At 48.4% G+C, this 19035-nt stretch overlaps 1 protein-coding gene across 2 annotated transcripts; it reads left to right on the top strand.

Annotated features, from left to right (window-relative positions):
* The first annotated feature begins 48 nt into the window (after positions 1-48).
* Positions 49-11354, top strand: LOC108927561 (importin-4-like). 2 transcript variants are annotated; one of them, XM_029246122.1, is made up of 30 exons: positions 49-321; positions 711-797; positions 1600-1679; positions 2102-2143; positions 2532-2661; positions 3077-3256; positions 3358-3423; positions 3505-3606; positions 3744-3827; positions 4018-4185; positions 4320-4373; positions 4461-4570; positions 4683-4791; positions 4981-5110; positions 5329-5442; positions 5541-5654; positions 5762-5885; positions 5998-6109; positions 6200-6330; positions 6714-6791; positions 6884-6941; positions 7028-7133; positions 8453-8646; positions 8936-8992; positions 9078-9203; positions 9534-9757; positions 10172-10304; positions 10416-10520; positions 10641-10710; positions 10801-11354. In XM_029246122.1, exons 1-30 carry the CDS (start codon positions 256-258, stop codon positions 10929-10931), a joined length of 3285 nt encoding a protein of 1094 aa, XP_029101955.1. In that variant the 5' UTR covers positions 49-255; the 3' UTR covers positions 10932-11354. The 2 variants fall into 2 exon arrangements, with proteins under 2 accessions (XP_029101955.1, XP_029101954.1); XM_029246121.1 differs by having other exon boundaries at positions 9531-9757.
* Positions 11355-19035: the final 7681 nt, after the last annotated feature.

Raw genomic sequence — 19035 nt, 5'->3', positions numbered from 1 at the left:
GCCAATGAGCTGCTGAGCCAATGAAACACTGAGGCACGAGCAGTTGCTGCATTTTAGTATCCGAGCACTTCAGAGCGGTGGCGGAGTGTCGGTTTAGCGGCGTGTTCCTCTGACCTGTAGCGTGAACCTGGTTTAAAAAAAAAAATAGAAGAAGAAGAAAAGGAGGAGGAGGAGGAAACAACTCTCGTGTTACTTCTAAATCAGTGTCTCGCAGCAGCTGTCTTGAGCTGATCTGTCCTTCTGCGAAGAGCCGCGATGACGGAGGAACTGGAAGGAATTCTGTCCCGGCTCGCGCAGCCCGACGGCGCGCTCGTCCACCAGGTGATATAAAGTACCGCTGAATTCACCACTTTATAGCGTTACTGAATACCACTGAGCACTGCACTGAATCACTGAGTGTCGCTGAGCAACTGTAGAGTTTCACAGAGTAGAAGCGAATACTGCAAATTACTAACAACAAAGTAGTACTGTGCAGTACTGAGTAATGTAGCATACTGCTGAGTACCCATGGATACTAGTATATAGAGTATGAGTACTGTAGAGTGACTGAGTAACATTGAGAAGGGCATCACATATAATACCACTGAGTTCCTAAGCTGTGTGACTGTGCTACAGAGAGAGAGAGAAAGAGTGTGTGTGTGTGTGTGTGTGTGTGTGTGTCTGGGGATAGTGTCTGCGTTGCCCTGTTGATGATGGCGCTCTCCCCTCAGGCCACGGCTGAGCTGAAGCAGGCGTTCCGGGACCCGGCGGTGATTCCGTCTCTGTGTTCGGTGATGATCAATTCCTCGGACCCACAGGTACGAACGCAACCGTTCAACATCTCAACGCGCTGCAGTACAGCCATATAGCGTAATACAGACTGTATTCTTAGTGATTTCTGTCTATATCTCCATTGTTAACCTTTCACATTCCTCTAGTGTGACTTCCAATATTATACAGTCAACCTTATAGTTTTGTGCCCATTTTATACACACACACACACACACACACACACACACACACACACACACATTTTCAGAACCGCTCGTCCCATACGGGGTCGCGGGGAACCGGAGCCAACCCGGCAACACAGGGCGTAAGGCCGGAGGGGGAGGGGACACACCCAGGACGGGACGCCAGTCCGTCGCAAGGCACCCCAAGTGGGACTTGAACCCCAGACCTACCAGAGAGCAGGACCCAGTCCAACCCACCGCGCCCCCGCATCCATTTTATACAGTAGAATATTTATACTGTGTAAGTTTGGGCGAAGTACTTTGCTCAAGGGTGGCAGAAGAGAAAGGGGGCGTTGAGCACAGGACCTCCAGAGTGTAAGGCGACTTCTTTAAACACTATGCCACCTGCTGCACCTATATCATTTTTAATTGATCACTTGGCTGGTGACCTTATTTAAAGCTAGTTAAGTGATAGAATGATTTAATGCACCTGGGTATGTAAATGCAGACTGGATGTAGGGTGGGATTTGACCCTGAGACCTTCGGCTTGCAAGACAACACCGTAATGGCCGCATGCTGCTGATTCTGAGCGGTGTGGACTCGGTAGAGAAACGGAACTCTTTCGCTGGAGTCAAAGTGGCTGCTTTTAAATGTTTCTGTCTCTTAGATCCGTCAGTCGGCGGCCGTGATGCTGAGAATGAGAGTGATGAAACACTGGAAGAAGATCAGACCGGAGCACAGGGAAAGGTCAGGCTTCCTCTCACCTCGGCATCGTCGCAAAGTCGGGAATCCGCTTGCATCACTAACAGCGCTGACGGTGTGCCGCACAAGCCTCGCACATCACCCCTGCGAGACCACGGTTAACGGCTACAGAAAGCGTTTAGTTGCAGTCGTTGCAGCTAAAGGTGCTGCAACCAGTTACTGACCGTAAATGATTTTTTTCCCCCACACATTTCTTTAATTTCCACACCAAGGAAAGTACATAACACCAGTGCTGGTGTCACTGTTTCTCTCCCAGGCTTCATTCAGTCACTCTTAGAAGTCACAGAAAGATCAGATCAAATTTAGTGTCAAAGTTGCCAAAAATGGGCAGGGGGAATGTTTATTTGTAATTTCATGCTCATCTATTTGCACACTTAGTATTGTTAATGTGTTTTTTCACCCTGCAGTCTGAAGTGTGAGGTGCTGCACGCCTTCCAGAAAGAGAAGGTGTAAGTATGTGTGTGTTTTTGAATCTCATACATGATGTAGGAGGAATATTAATTATTACAGTACTTGTTAGTATGAAGTTGTTGCCTTTTGCTGTTAGGCCTGACAGCAGCTCTTTTGGGGCTGGTAGTATAGTTGTTAGAGCTGCTGCCTTTGGACCCAAAGGTTGCAGGTTTAAATCCCGCCTTCATCTACAGTACCCTTGAGCAAGGTACTTACCCTAAATTGCTCCAGTAAATTTACTGAGCTGTATAAAGGGGTAAATGATTGTTAGTTGCTTAACACTGCAAGTTGCTGGGAGAAAAGCAACAGCTGAATGAATAAGTGTGTGTATGTGTGTGTTGGTGTTTGGCTCAGAGCTCATGTAACCTTGTCTTTGCTCTACCTCAGGCACTCGGTGCAGCACTCTCTGTCCCAGCTTAGCGCTGCGCTCGTGAAGCGGGAGTCACCTGAGCGCTGGCCAACGCTGTTCCTGCTGCTGAACGAGTCCACGAGGAGCACTGACCCCCAGGAGAGACAAGTACGGTGCCTTGCGCAAGCGGGTAGTGCTGGTGCCTCTCAGCACCTTGGACAGTGCAGTTGGACACGAATTTGATCCTGGAGATCATTCTCCGCTTGAATAAAGGTGTCGGATAAATACGAGTTAATAATCACTCTAAGTTGCTTTGGAGAGAAGCATTTGTTAAATAAATTAGATGTAAAACATAGGAATACTTGTGCTTAGCTGGGCCTCAGGAAACCACACTGTACTGGACAAGGATGCTTTAGTTTGAACATGTCTTTAATGATCGTGATGTAAAATCCAAAATATGAACTCGGTTGCTTTGCTTGCTGGTGAAGTCCTTGGCGTTCCTGTTACAGAGAAGTAGCCTGCCAGCAACACTGATGCTCTTTCTGCTGCGGACTTCACGAACTTGGTCTCTTCCATACACCAGGTGGGCTTGCTGCTGCTAAGCAAGGTGGTGGAGTCGAACCCAGAGCCTTTCAAGCCTCATTACTGCCAGCTTCTGCAGCTGTTCAGTAGTGTGCTGGAGGAGCTTGGCGATCCCAGCTGCCTCTATTACTCCATCCTCACCGTCACCGCCATCACGGCCTACACCGGCACTGAGGAGATGGTGAGAGCCTGGCAGGGCAGACTCGTGAGTGTGTGAGTGTGTTGACTCGTGCCTCCTTCATCACCATTTGACTCAACACATATTTTACAACTCGATTTCAGAACCTGATGCGCGCCCTCATCCCCAAGCTCATCGTGGCCCTCAAGCACCTGATCAAGTGCGACCAGGTGGGTGGTCCCCCAGCACAGCTCTCGCACCATCTCCCATTTCTCAGTGGTCTCCCTCTCAGTGTGTCTGTGCTCCATCAGGACCAGGCCAGCGAAGCGATGGAGGTCTTCGATGAGCTCATCGAGAGCGAAGTGTCCATCCTTGTGCCTTACATCTCTGAAATCGTTTACTTCTGTCTGGAGGTTTGTGCCGAGGAAATTGTTACAGCCACACAATTTGTGTGCAGAATTTTGAATGTTTCGTATTGGTGTTCCTTGGCTTGTAAGGAACTTGTAGTCATATGGTATTATTCTCTCTTATTCTGTATACTTGTTGCCAGGTCACTCAGGACACTTCTCTCAGCGACTCGCTGCGTGTCAAGGCTCTGTCCTGCATTTCTGTCCTCATTAGGCTCAAAAGCAAGGTGACTCGCCATTTTCTTCTTCTCCATCAGCCTCACTCATAGATAGTTGTATAGCAATAACGGTATATTGTAGTTATGGCTATACTGTAGTAAGACAGTGATTGGTTTAATGCCCAGGTGTTCGAGGCTCCGAACGGCTGCACAAATGTTTCCCTTTACAGCAACCTCACCACATACACCTTTCACACAGGCTGTTCTGAAGCACAAGCTGTTGAGCCCCATCCTGCAGACTGTGTTCCCTGTGCTTAGCACAGCGCCCCCTCCAGGCCAGGAGGACCCAGAAGACAGGGCACAAGACGAAGATGATGATGAAGACGACGACAATGGCAGTGAGAATCCCAAACACTTGGCAGCTCAGGTAAGGGTGTGCTAGTGTACCTTAACTTATCGGGGTCCTGTGTTTTTAAGTGTAATTAACCTTATCAAAAGACTCATCATTATTTTTGAGTTGCCCGAGAGTCGTTTCCCTTGTTGAGCATTGCTATGTTGCAGGTGATTGATTCGCTGGCTCTCCACTTGCCCCCTGAGAAACTCTTCCCGCAGCTGGTTAGTGTACTGCTGTACTTTACTGTCACTGTACTGCCATACTGTATTCTTTTTTTAAAATTTATCTATCCCCCCCTTTCCTCCCAGATGCCCCTGACAGAGGCCTGCTTAACCAGCGAGAACCCCTACGAGCGCAAGGCTGGCCTCATGTGTCTGGCAGTGCTGGCTGAGGGCTGCGCAGATCACATCCGTAACAAGTGAGTTTAAATCCTGTAGTATCAAAGAGACCCTGCAATACGTGTTGGAGCCGTACTCTGAGAAGGGCTGTTGACACGGCACACGCTCACTGCCAGAGCTCTTCTTGGGCAGGATGCTGTCGTCCATGCTGCAGACAGTGTGTCGCAGCGTGTCGGATAACAGCGAGGTGGTGCGCAGCGCCGCTCTCTTCGCCCTCGGCCAGTTCTCAGAGCACTTGCAGGTGAGTCTGTCCTTCCTTCGCTGGGCAACTTGTGGTAACATGACATTCCTTCTCATTTGGAGTCTATCCTGAATGAATCGCTGTCATCCGATTTATCACCTTGTTGGTCAGAGAACTGTTCTTAATCACAATCAGACCCAAGTTGAGGACAACGGAGGTTCCTAATTTCTTACTCTTGGTCCTTCTCAGCCACAGATAAGCAAGTACAGTGCGGAGCTGATGCCATTGTTGCTAGGATACCTGTCCGGGCTCAACCACTCCAAGACGGGCCACGTCACGAAAGCCTTCTACGCTCTGGAGAACTTCCTGGAGAATCTGGGTAAGACAAACACCCTGCTTTCAGGCTAGGTGGTAGCATGGTGTCGCTCACAGTCTCTGCTGCATATTTAAGTACCGTTCCTTTGTCCAGGATTCCGATGTGAGAATTTTACCTTTTTATATCAAGTGGAAAGAATTGTTGTTACAACAATTTGAATTTACTAGTTTGGAAACTTTGGTGATGGAGACGCGTTGCTCGTCTGTCCACATCCCTTCCAGGAGAGGACATCCAGCCCTACCTCCCAACCCTGATGGACAACATGCTCACTGCCCTCAACCATTCAGAGAACCTGAAGATCAAGGAGCTGGCAGTTAGTGCCATTGGGGCCATTGGTAAACGTTCAGCTTTGTCTGTCTGTCTGTCTGTCTGTCTTTCATCCATCCCTCTAACTGTACTGCATGTAACCTCTGCCTCCCCATTATTCCCACAGCCAATGCAGGAAAGGAGCTCCTTGTGCCGTACTTCCCCCCAGTGATCGAGAGCTTGAAGGGCTTCCTGACAGACACTCGGGATGAAGTGAGGTCCCTGCAGACACAGGCGCTGGGTATGAGGGAGGCCTCTGCGAGGGAGAGTGTTTCCGGAAATTTCGGCAAACGTTTGGAGCAGCACCATTCATAGACGTGTCTACTTGTCCTTGTTGCTCCTGCGCAGATACTTTGTCGGTGCTGGCTCGTACCGTGGGCCACGACGTGTTCGGCCCATTGGCAGCGGAGTGTGTACAGTTGGGCCTCAACCTTACCGACGCCGTGGACGATCCTGACCTGCGTCGCTGCACGTACGGGCCCTACTTTATATCCGCCTCTGAGCGCTAGCTGGACACTCGTGTGCGCGTTAAGCGGAACGGCCTGCGTTTTGGTTAATTCGGCTGGTTGTGCATTTCCCTGCAGGTACAGCTTGTTCTCGGCTGTGTCCTCGATCAGCCCTGACTGCCTCCATCCTCACCTCCCAGCTGTCACCACCATCATGGTCCTGGCGCTCAAGTCCACAGAGGGAGTGACGGTGAGCATAAGGTGTCCTCAGAGCGCACCGACTGAACTGTGGTGGCTTTGTTTTCATGCAGCGCTATACACTATTTTTACCCTTCTGCAGGCGCACCATGAGGAGGACAAGCAGTTTCTTCTGATGGATGATGATGATGATGATGAGAAGGAGGGGGGAGAATGCGATTCTGTTTTGGAAGAAAATAGTGAAAATGAGGGAGAAGATAGAGATATTGTTGGGTGGGTTGTTTGTATACACACACACCTTTAGATCACTGTTATTATGATTTGTGTTTATCTGATACCTTTATCCAAGGTGATTTAGTGTTAGATGCATGACAGTAAGCTGCCTACAGTCGTTCAAGCATATGTACACTGGAGCTGTGTAACACGTGTGCGCACACACCCTATGAGCAATTTAGTTATCAGTTCACCTGAAACACGTGTTGCGAGAAACCACAGCACCTGGAAGAAACCCACACAAATATGGACAGGCAAACATGCAGAGACTGAGCTGGATTCGAACTCTAGTCTGCATCCACAGCCTAGGAGTCGCGATGCACCGGTGCTACCTGCTGTGCCACCGTGCCACTCGTGGTCATCTCTTGTTTGCTCTGGTCCAGGTTCAGTGTTGAGAACGCCTACATTGATGAGAAGGAGGACGCGTGTGACGCCCTGGGTGAAATCGCCTTCAACACGGGGTACAGAGACACTGCTGTCGTGTTACTAAAGGTGGCGACAGGCTGATGCATCACCTGCTAATACCTCCTTCTCTGCGTCTTTGTCCTGACAGCGTTGCCTTCTTGCCCTACCTGGAGTCCAGCTTCCAGCAGGTGTACGAGCTGCGCGATGTAGGTGATGGGTGGCCGTCTCCACCATGCGCCGTAGGCAGTGATCCCAGTGCCGGTCTGAGCTCTGTCTTCTCGATCTCTTGCAGTTCCCACACGAAGGTGTCCGTCGGGCCGCCTTCACGGCACTGGGCTACTTCTGTAGAGCTCAGCATAAAGTGTGGAAGGAGAATCCCACTGAGGACAACTACCAGGGTAGCCCTTCGCAGCCTCTCTGACTTGCATCACTTCGGTTCATTTGACCAGCGCCCTTCCAAATATTCTGCCTGAAAGAATAAAGTGAAAAGTGACATGAGCAGTAACAGCGATACATTTAAAAATAACTGTAGAAAAAAGGCAGAAGGCGGTGAAGGAGCCGAAACAAAACTCCCAGTCATGACAGCGGGGGCTTTTGATGCCCTAGGCAGGAATCAGTCCAGCACCCCTTAAACTTCTATTTCTAAATTAATAAAGGCACACATACTGTATGTATCTATGGCAAATTACACAATGTGACAATTTTACAAAGTTCTTATGCCCATTTTTGCCTTGGTTATGATTAAAATTTACAGATGACAGAAGTACCACTTGTTCTTCTATAGTTTTAGTTTGGTACTTTATAGCCACTGGAGGATTCTAGAAAGTATTAGAACATTCTAGAAGGGTGCCAGAATTCACCAAAACTTGCTAATTTCAAGAATGTGGAATATTTTTCTAAAAAGAAATGCCAAAAGTATAATTAATGTAACAAAACTGAATGGAAAATGCAGAAAAAATTGATGTGAGATTTGTTACATTGTGTTATTTCTGTTTTAGAAAGGAACATAAAATTTCACCTTATAAATTACTTTTCCATAGTTATGATGAGAGGTCGTGAACCCTATATACGCAAAGAGCACAAATTTCTACTTGGAAAAACTGAGAACTACGCTTATTTTCAAGACTGAAGTTAAAGGGAACAAATAGATTTACACAATTTCCCGTGTAGAGTGACTGTTTAATAGACAATGTCACCTACAAATTCCTAACATTTCACCGACAAGCCGCTGATATTATAACATGTTTACAGGATATATAAGGCAGCAGATCTTGTATCTTGCTAACGAAACTTTTCCCCCCCAAACATTACAATTTATATTAAAAAAAAAAAAAAATTAGTATCCCCTAGATTTTGGTGTCCTTAGCCAGTTGCTTTTTTACCTCTTGTTCTGAAGCTGGACCTCCTCCTTGCTGGTGCAGAGGAGAGCGACAAAGTCCAGGACTCCAAGGCTAAAGGATCATTCCTCCTCCAGCGGGTTTAGAAATTTATAAACTGTTTGCTACTTTGGCTGAAGCTTTTTATCTAGGAGCACACTATTATTCCCATTTACCCATGTTGAATATGTCCATTGCAGCATTTTCTTTTTTTTTTTTTTTTTTTTAAAAAAAAAAAAACCAAAGTAATACTGGTGAATTACCTTGCTCAGGGGTACTACAGCAGAACCCTCACAGAACTGAAATAAGAACCTCTTGCTTCCCCTGTACTCTTTTTCTAGCCCTGCAGAAGCTCTTGTCCGTGGTCTTGTCCAGCTTCCTTGAGGCCGTGAGGCAGGACCGCGAGAGGCACGTGGTAATGGCCGTGCTGGAGTCCATGAACTCCGTCCTGAAGTCCTGTGAGGGCGAGGCTCTGCGGGACCCCGAGCGCCTGCTGGCCATCAGCCAAGTCATCCTGGATGTTCTCAAGAAGAAGGTGAGCGGTGGCCTGGTTTGACATGTCCTGCTGTCTCGATGTGCAGACATTGTCGAGGTGTTTTCCTTGTTTTCTTTCCATTTTCTCAGTTGTCCTCTGGCTGTTTGTGTTGACTGGTAAAATGATGTAACTTCGATTGATGTCGAAGGTTCTCAAGCTTGTTATGCTCTGGATTCTGGAGCTGCCATTATGAGACAGGAAAATTTGCATCAATTCACATTTAAAATGGAGAAATATGCACACGGGTGCAAGTTCGGTTCGCGACCCTTTTTGGTTCCGTTCCCAACAGACGGCATGCCAAGATGGGACGGGCGCGGACGAAGGAGATGACGAGGATGAGCAGCAGGTTAGACACTTCTTCTTCGTCACCGGTTGGAAAGCGGGCGTCGTCCTGGGGTTACCATGGTTACGAACGATGCTCTCTTGCGCAGGCTGAGTACGATGCCATGCTGCAGGAGTTCGCCGGCGAAGGGATTCCCCTGCTGGCAGCCGCTGTCCCAGCTGAGACTTTCTCTCCTCATCTCAGAGAGCTGCTGCCCCTCATCGTCAGCAAGGCTGTGAGTCTGGCTTCGCCTCCCAACATGTCGTACGTAAGCACGTGGTGGTGCTGTCGCAGGTGTATAATAACAACAGAGAGCAGTTTTTTCTTTATTTAGTTCTATTTGCATTAAAAATGCAGCAGGATATTGACATTACACTTGGTAGCAGTAATACATGCAGCAGGGCTGCAGCTTCACTGCTCCAGTGTTGGCTTGCACCAGCAGCTCTATTATTTCCTTTTGAGATGGTCTGGTGCAGAACTGTGAGTAGGAGGTGATGAATGACCTGCACTTGTGATGAGGTTAAACCTCTGAGTGAATTTAGCAGCTCGTGTGTCCCCGCAGAAGGCATGCTGCACTGTGTCGGACCGCTCCTTCTCTGTGGGGACGCTCGGGGAGACCCTTCAAGCTCTGACGCGCGTGCAGGGAGGCAGGCAGCTTGCCGGAGAGCTGTCTGAGCAACTGATGCCCGTGCTGGTCACCGGGGCGAAGGACTGTGATGCCGAGGTGCGCAGCAACAGCGTCTTCGCTCTGGGGGCGCTAGCCGAGGCTGCCGGACCCGCCATCGTGCAGTATCCTGAGCAGCCGCCCCGGGATAAATTGGGCAAATTTACAGCCAATGACCTCTCACTCACTCTGGCAACAGCACTGGTGGTGCTGAGTTTTACAGGAGCCGTCCAGCTGGGCTCAGCGCTGCAGACGGCCATGAGTCATATTTACTTTGTGTGCCTTAAACACCTGCTTGCATACAGAACATTTGCGCCCTTTTTTTCCGAATCCCCATTTATTACAGCATTTATAATATGGGGCGTAAAGTACTGCAGTGACCTTCCCCCCCCAAATGGTAATTTGAAATATGAGATGTTTAAGTTGTTGAGATGGAGTAAACATTCAAACATGTGCCCCACCCATGGAGCATGCTCAAGAGCCATGGTTTATAGGAGTGTCCATCCAGGATGATCCTGTCCCTTGACCCCGTGTCCCAGACAGTACCCAGTGATACTCGGCCTCTTCTCCTCCCTGCTCTCCAAAGAGGAGGACCCGCGAGCTGTCGATAACCTGTGTGCAGCTCTCTGCAGAATGATTGTGAGCAGCCCTGGGAGCGTTCCGCTGGACCAGGTACCAGACGGCAGCCACGTTCGTGTCTTCTGTCCGAGCGTGTTGCTCCTGCTGTGTTTACCGTACTGCTCTCCGCTTACTCCACTGTTCACCTGTTGCCACTTCCCACAGGTGTTTCCAGTCCTACTGTCTCACCTTCCTCTCAAGGAGGACCTGGAGGAGAACAAGACTGTGTTTGGCTGCCTGGCGTTTCTGTATTCCCACAATCCTGCACTGGTACTGTCTGGAACCTGGGAAGCTGCTAGAGGCGACCGTTATGGAAATAGTATCATTTAATACGTTTAATAGCTGTGACGCATAAGGAAAGGGCAGCAATAATCACAGTTTGTTTTGTAGGTTCTGAATCACCTGAGCACCATACTGTCAGCCGCCAGTCAAGTTCTGACTACGAAAAATATTGATGCAGGTGAGGGTCACACATTGTGTATAGCACCAGGTGGTGATTTCAGGACGTGTTCATTGAAAATGTCTGCTAAATGATGTGTTTATGTTGCAGAAACCCAGAACGCCACAGTGCTTTTGTTGCGAAGCTTGTCCAAGCATCACTCTCAGGAGTTCGAGGGTGCTGTGATGTCACTTCCTGAGGAGCAGAGGAGCGCGCTAACCGCGGTCGCCATTCAGCTCTAGCCTCGTCCCAGAAGGCCGGTGAAGCTCGGTTTATGTCGTTGACCCAAAAACGAAGCCTTTGTCTACAACATGATTGTCATCGGCCAAGTGTATCTTGACATCAGATCTTACTGTGTTTCACCACAATGTGTTTCTTTTTTCCTTCTTCGGTTGTATTGCCCTCACTCTCCATCTGCTCTTTCTAAGAGTTTGCAGTGAAATTTGTGCTACCGGTGTGAGGTTTGGAGTGAGCAGTGAGCAGAAGACAGTGGACTGTATACAAACTAATTTTTTTTTTTCTTCCCCCCCTTTTATCAGTGACGGTATTGTTTGATACTCACCATTTGTACTGTATACTTTACACTGTCCGCTATCCACTCTGTTACTAACTCCGATTCTTTTCCCAGTGGGAAACAATGAACAATGAACTCCTCAATAAATATGTGTGAGCATTTTCCTTGTCCCGAGATCTGTTTCCTAATAGCAGCAGCACTCAGTTGTAAGATTCCACACAGATCAGGCAGTACAGTGTCTACGGGTATTGCACCAGCAGTCACAATTCGAAATGTGATTTTTAATATCTAGAGGCTAAAAAATGTATTGCACACAAATACAAAAAAGTAACAAATGTCACAATTTTCACTGTTCAATTCCAGTGTCACCCATGCTAAGATGGAAAAAATTGATTGCTCATACACTGCCGCGTGTGACTATTAACAAACGCTAAAAGCAACATCTAATTACAAGGGTGGGGATTAATAGAGATGAAAGAGGACATGTTTTTTGGGAAATTGTTTTAAAAAAGAAAAGGAAGTCGAGCTCTATGCTGCAGAGCAGTCCTTAACCGAATGATGTGAAGGTCCCTACGTTTCATTGAATCATGGTACCAGTGCTGTGGGTTGTGGTACAGTGTGGTAAATCTGTTCATCCTTCGCTTGTTTCGTTTCATTTGGGTGGAGCCTCAGTGCTGAGCGCCATGGTCACCTCCACAGGCTGAAGGTCATTCTCCGAGGAGCAGAGGACTGGAGAACCGGCACCTGCCACACAGACACACACCAATACTCAGCTTTCTATAAAAAGACACTTAACAGGTCGCTCATCCACACATTGCACCAGAATGAACAGTGCGCAAAGAGGGAGAGCAGACTTCTTATAGTTCGACTCTTCTGTGTGAGAAGCTCCACAGAGGGTGTAGAGCTTTGTGACTGTAACAGTAGCGATGGAGTATTATCTCAGTTCAATTGGGACAAATTGCCCTTGGCAAATTACACACTGCGGTGAGAGAAAACACCTCGGGAATATCTGGCCGTGAATCAAGGGGTGGATACGGAAGACGTAATAGGAACGAAAATTGTTTGAATTCTGAATGATGCTTTCAGGAGTATGAAATATTTTTGTCAAACGTAGAATGTGCTCAGTGTGTATCTTCTCTCGTCGTGCACGACAGCAACAGTCGACGTGGTGAACGTTGAACTGACCTAGCTGTGTTTGTTTCCAGGGTAGGATCTCCACCGAGCTGCGGCAGTAGGCTCGATCGGTGTGCATCTCGGAGCCGTATACAACCTCTTGTATTCCGTGGTCCCCAGGCCGCTGGGCCTTGACCCGTACCTCCAGGACCATGATCTCCTTCTCCTTCAGCTTTCCCAACTTGTTGCGCACTTGCGTGTGTCTGCTGTCCACCCACACAACCTGTTCCTTAACCGTTGACCTGCAGGCACATGTAGAAACACCTGAGCCATACCGTCTCTCCTGGCACCCAACTGCACTCGTGCAACGGACTCCTTTGAGCAACAACTTTCACTGTTACCCTGAGCTGGAATGAACATCTTGCATGTCTTTTTTCCATTAGTTTGCACATGTGACACCCCATCTGCCCTCAGATGAACACGCAGAAGCAAAATTCGTTCTCAGCAAATTAGACCCCACATTCCGCAGATCACACTTCTGCCACCAATGATTATCCAAACACAAATTCTTATGCACACCCAAGAAACAATGACCAGGATTTTTTTATTGTAGGAAAAAACAGTCGTTCTTGGAACCCAAGTGAAGTACGGTGGCTTCCGCACACCCTCACTTTCATCGTGCTCATGGTACCGCACGTTTCAACTGGAGCACCTTTGTGGTTCTAGATCTGTCTGTTGACCAACACACAAAACCACACACATCAGCACACACAGCTTCCTTGGAGACTCACTGCGCAATGCCCAGGTCCTCAAGTGTCCTGTCCAAGGAGGGGAAAGCCTGCTCTGGGTTCAGGATCTCGATGGGCAAGGTCACACATACAGGGACCTCCCAGGAAAGCTCAACAAGCTGTGGGTCCTCTGGGTCCTCAGGGCCCTCGGACCAACTTTGCCCTGAGCTCTCCGCCGTGATGTCTGTCTGTTCACCTGCCATCTTGGAGATGTTTAGGTCTCTGTGTTTCTCTGCAATTCCCCTCCCTGCTGTCCAAGTACTCTCCGTTACCCACTTGCACCCAAACCAAAATTCTAGCTTCTATCCTACACACAGTTCCAGTACTTCAGTCCTTCTGAAAGAAGTTCCAAAAAACAGAAGGTAATGCAGAGACTCTTCGGTCTGCCTCCGATGGTGCTGAACGCGAAGCTTGTTGCGTCGGCCAGAGGAGCTGCGGTTCGGCCCCTCGCTCGCTCGCTCGCTCTCTCTCCCTCTTGTGTTCTCTCTGCGGCTGATTTAAATGCTTGGTGTGAACGTGTGTAATGTGGCACAAGGTTGACAGTTTATTAATCTGTCAGGGCATGATGAAGTGGCTTGTTGTCTTCACGACTCGCGTCTCTTCAGTATTTCGCCCATTGCTCTAGGACAGGACCCGTGGGCAACAGCCGGGCTCCTCGTAAAACAGAGAATTCATAAGCAGTGTTTTGGAGGGTAAATCTGGGGCAGCTGGTAGTGTAGCGGTTAGAGCTGCTGCCATCTGACCCAAAGTTCGCAGGTTTAAATCTCACCTTCAGCTAGAGCACACCTTGAGCAAGGTACTTACCCTGAATTGCTCCAGTAAAATTACCCACCTGTATAAATGGGTAAATCAGTGTAAATAGCTTAACATTGCACGCTGCTCTGGAGGAAAGCATCTGCAAGATGAGTAAATTTAAATAAAGATGGCATTTTTCTGTAATTATTGTCACCAGGAGCCTGTGCATATCAACCAGAACATAATTATTTTACTGCATTTACATTAGACATTCAGATACAGAAATGTCCTGAGGTGTTAAACATTCACTTATACAGTTGCTTATGTTTATGATTTTCACTTCAGTGTTTCTCCTTACCTTCAAAATGCAGCACTTGCCACATAAAAAAGAGCTGCGGACATCCTTGTGTTTTCCAGCTCATCATGAAGACTTCCTACGTGTTCTTACTGATCACTTTTCCAGTATAATTTAAATGTTAATTTCAAGTGTGCTTGTCCTACCCGCCTTGCCTTGTTGCGACACATGAATGTGAGTGCGCTGATTTACTGAACGGCAGCACGGCGTCACGTTAGACATTTAAAGTATCTGCTCCCGTAGGACACATAGTATCCAGGACCTCCAGGGCGAGGTGAACAACTAGTGCTCAGTAACATAGAGATTAAGTGCTTTGCCGTCACGTTCAGAAGTAAATGTTCACTTCCAGTTTAGTGCTGCACGCTCATATTGCATAAAGCATTTACATTTGTTTATTTAGCAGATGCTTTTCTCCAAAGTAGATTCCAATGAACTCCATGTAGTGTTATGAGCCCACACACCTTATTGACCAAGGTGACTTACACTGCTAGATACACTACTTACAATGGGTCACTCATCCATACACCAATGTAATGAATGTAAATAAATGTAACTGTAGTCTAAAGGGGGGCGCAGTGGGTTGGACCACGGTCCTGCTCTCTAGTGGGTCTGGGGTTCGAGTCCCGCTTGGGGTGCCTTGTGACGGACTGGTGTCCCGTCCTGGGTGTGTCCCCTCCCCCTCCTGCCTTACGCCCTGTGTTACCGGGTAGGCTCCGGTTCCCCGCGACCCCGTATGGGACAAGCGGTTCTGAAAGTGTGTGTGTGTATGTGTAGTCTAAAGGGCAATTATGCACATCGGCTCATTCGCAGTGCAGCCGTCTCCCTGGGACTGGCAATGGTGCTGTTGCACTGTATAGGGTATCGTGCCATTTTACTGCGTTAGACCAATAAGAGATACCCTGTTGAGAGTATTGTGTGAGAACATGATATCAATCAGTGATAGTGTAACACAAGCACACACACACACACGCACACACAGGACCGGATCCCGCTGAAGTGTACGAAACCCAGTTGAGCTCTGCGCCACTCGGAGCCTCGGCCGCTCTGCTCCTCTTTGTTTGCCCCCATTGTCCATGGCGCCCCGGTGCGACATTTCTGCCAGCTGACTCACCCCCCCACCCCCATGCGCGTCCGCAGCTTTATTGTACAAACACGTTCGGTCATGAGGTCACACATACAAACTGCCAGAGAGGCAGAAGCAGTGTTAAAGATGTGGGGTGGGGGGGGGGATGAGCTCACCACTTGCTGTCCCACCCTGTGTCGGCCCGTCACCCTCGCTCACTGTCTCCTCCCCGCCCCCAGGGACCCACTTTCCACAGCGGCTCCACTGGCTGTGAGTTGCTCTCGGAGCTCTAGTTCAAAAGGGGAAGAAAATGTATTATAATAAAACACACACACTTTCTGAACCACTTGTCCCATACAGGGTTGCGGGGAACCGGAGCCTACCCAGCAACACAGGGCATAAGGCCAGAGGGGGAGGGGACACACCCAGGACGGGACGCCAGTCTGTCGCAAGGCACCCCAAGCGGGACTCGAACCCCAGACCCACTGGAGAGCAGGACCCAGTCCAACCCACTGCACCACCACACCCCCCTGTATGCTAAACAACGAAAGCAATTCCCCTCATAAACTATTACAACTCATTACATACACAGATTTCAGATACCATCCATACATGGATTTCGCAGGTTAAATTAATCCCACTTAATAAATATCAGACAGTGTTCTTACTCATTATCAAGGAATCATTTGGCCAAGTCAGGGTCATGGTGGTCTGGAGCCTATCACAGAAGTGCAGGGTGCCAGGTGAGTCATGGTACCCCATGGATGGAGTGCCAGCTTTCCGCAGCATAGCCACACACACACGCAAACACACCACAGGAAATTTAGTAACACCAATCCACCCGACACACACACACCTTTGAGCTATGGGAGGAAACACACACAGACAAGAGGAGAACATTCAAAGCCCACACAGACTGAGCAGGATTCGAACCCACAACCCAAAGAGCCCAGAAGGCGTGAAGCACCAGCGATACCTGCTGCACCGCCCAAACAGTGCGCACTTATTTAAAAATTCTGCATTTACCAATCATGACAAATAAATGAGTATTTCTTAAGTTATAAGCAGTAATAAAATATTTTGACAAAAAAAATATTCCTTAAAAGCTGTTTGAAAAACCTGCATTTAAGAAGTTTAATGGTTGATATTTTTGAGCAGTTTGAGAGTCCTTGTAAAAACGCGTGACGGTAAAAGTGTTGGTCTCATACGCAGCTGGTCTCCTGCTGTAGCCGTGACAGTCCCCAGGGTGCAGTCCTTCGCGTTCCTGGGGCCCTTCACGTCCCCACACCTCAGATGGGGAGCCGACGTGACCTCCATCGCAAAGCTGGTCCAGCTGAGGATTCGCTTCCTGAGACAGTTAAAAAAAAACTCCTCCTTCCACAAGTGATGCTGATCTAGTTCTATACGTCCATCACTGTGTCCATCACCGAGTCCATCACCGAGTCCGTCCTGAGTCCATCCTGAGCTCCTCCACAACTGTCTGGTTTGGGATCAGAAATCCAGGACACAGCCACATCAGGGAACATCACTGCCTGCTCAGCAGAGGGGAACCGCTGGCTGTGAGCTGCCCAAACTCCAGCTCCTCTACAGCTCCAGGACCAGAAATCCTGCAGAGAAGATCATCACAGACCCTTCCCACCCGGGTTGTCACATGTTCTAATCCCTCCCTTCCGGAAAGCACTACCAGACCAACAGGACCCAGACTGCATGGTCCAAAAACAGCTTTCCCCCTCAAATAGGGTCCCTTATGAGTCGCCGAAGTGCAACTATAATCTATATCTACTCTTGAACGGACACCACGCTTCCACTGTCGGCATCCAGCTACCGACCGATTTTAATGCACCTATTAATTTATAACCTGTAATATAATGTAATCCTGCTGCTGTTTCCGTCTCTATGCCCATGTTGCTTCGATACACATCCCTGCAACTGAGCAAATGAACTTCATCCATTATACTGCAATCAGCCCCATAAACCAAGTGACACTCTGCCCCCTTTTGGACAGATGGTAAATTGCAGTAAGTTTTTTTTGTAAATTTATGGACCTATTTTACATATATCTGACACTCTTCTCCAAAGTGATTTACAGTGTTAAGGTTACTATTATTTACCCATTTATATAGCTGGGTAATTTTACCGGAGCAGTTTAGCATAAGCACCTTGCTCAAGGGTACTACAGCTGGAGGTGGCGATCAAAGCAGCAACTCACACACACACACACACACACACACACACACACACACACACACACACACACAGTCCGAAACTGCTTGTCCCCAGTGCTGTCGCCGTGAACCGGAGCCTAACCCGGCAACACAGGGCACAGGGCTGGAGGGGGGAGGGGATGGACCCAGGACGGGACGCCAGTTGGTTGCAAGGCACCCCAAGTAGGACTCGAACCCCAGACCTGCCAGAGAGCGGGACCCGGCCAAACCCGGGTCAAAACCAGCAACCTTTGGATCCAAAGGCAGTAGCTCTAACCACTACATTACTGCCTGTCCTACTAGTTCATGTTTTCTATTTTGATATAGTATTTCGACATCTGTACAGAGCTGAGTTGATATCTGTAATTGCGGAATTCGTCTGTAAACCCAAATCTCCAGGTGCATTATGTGTGTTTCCAGCTGCTGTGTGATATGGCCTTCTTCTGTACGGCCGTAAGCGAAGGGTGACGCCCAGCTGTAGAACGGAGGGACACACCACCACGTATGTCACACGACACCGTACCCATGTGGTGTTACTGTATGATTCTGATTCTGATTCATATTGACGTTGTAAAACTAGGTACGATACCACATCGCAGGGCCGTGTGACAATGAGCGCTTCTTGAGGTCTGTTGTGCTTCATCATGAGTCCTCTGGCTGTCAGGAGGCACTGAGCTCCTGGTGCTACTTTGTATTAATTTGCACACTTTGTATTTGTTGGGGGGCATGGTGGTGCGGTGGGTTGGACTGGGTCTTGTTCTCCGGTGGGCCTAGGGTTCAAGCCCCACTTGGGGTGCCTTGCAACAGACTGGTGTCCCGTCCTGGGTGTGTCCCCTCCCCCTACGCCCTGTGTTGCCAGGTTAGGCTCTGGCTCCCCACGACCCTGTATGGGGCAAGCGATTCAGACAGACGCTTCGTATTTGCGCTATTTCACCCTTGTCTAAGAGTGATATTTATTTATTCTCATGCTATTCCACTGTTATCTGCTAATGTGCCGCTCGCCACCCCGGACACTAACTGCATAAGTGATCGACATTAACCGTCTCCCATGTAACTCGTGATGCCCCACGATACCCCCTTGAACAGCCTGTTCTTCCTCTCCTCGTGTGTGTTCTGCTGTGTAATGTGGAACTGTATGCTGCATACTGATGTATTTTGGTGTTTTTTCTCTTAACTTTTTTTTTTACAATTTTTCTGAATGGTTACAGTGTATTTTTAACAAATATGAAAACGTAAAATTAAAATGTTTATTTTATATCTACTATTACTGTTTTGTGCAAATAACATGTCCCATGGGGTCCATGTGGTGAACTGGTAATTTGTGATTTTTGGCCGTTCCCTCCCTCAAGTCACTACGTAAATTGTGACAGCATTGTATACAGTTTTTATAAATAATTACATTTTTGTTGATGATCAGTTGATGTTTAGGCAAAATTCATCGCTGCTGGGCCAGGGGGGTGTTTCGGAGGCTGGAGCCCTGTTCCCCACACTGACAGGGAAACCTGGGGATGGTTCACTAAGGGACAGTGAGCACCAGGAGTGGCCCCTTTTACCATGTAATAGACTCCTTATAA

This window comes from Scleropages formosus, chromosome 19 (genome assembly GCF_900964775.1).
Source record: "Scleropages formosus chromosome 19, fSclFor1.1, whole genome shotgun sequence".
Lineage (NCBI taxonomy): Eukaryota > Metazoa > Chordata > Actinopteri > Osteoglossiformes > Osteoglossidae > Scleropages > Scleropages formosus.
The sequence above is the reverse complement of the archived record's forward strand: the minus strand, read 5'-3'. Positions and strand labels throughout refer to the sequence as shown.

What these genes read in the sequence shown, in the direction of transcription:
- LOC108927561 (XM_029246121.1), top strand. Translation starts at nt 256, where the DNA reads ATGACGGAGGAACTGGAAGGAATTCTGTCCCGGCTCGCGCAGCCCGAC. An exon ending in TGGATGTTCTCAAGAAGAAG is followed by an intron (nt 8,647 to 8,935) that starts GTGAGCGGTGGC and finishes CGTTCCCAACAG; the next exon opens with ACGGCATGCCAAGATGGGAC. An exon ending in ATTCCCACAATCCTGCACTG is followed by an intron (nt 10,521 to 10,640) that starts GTACTGTCTGGA and finishes TTTGTTTTGTAG; the next exon opens with GTTCTGAATCACCTGAGCAC.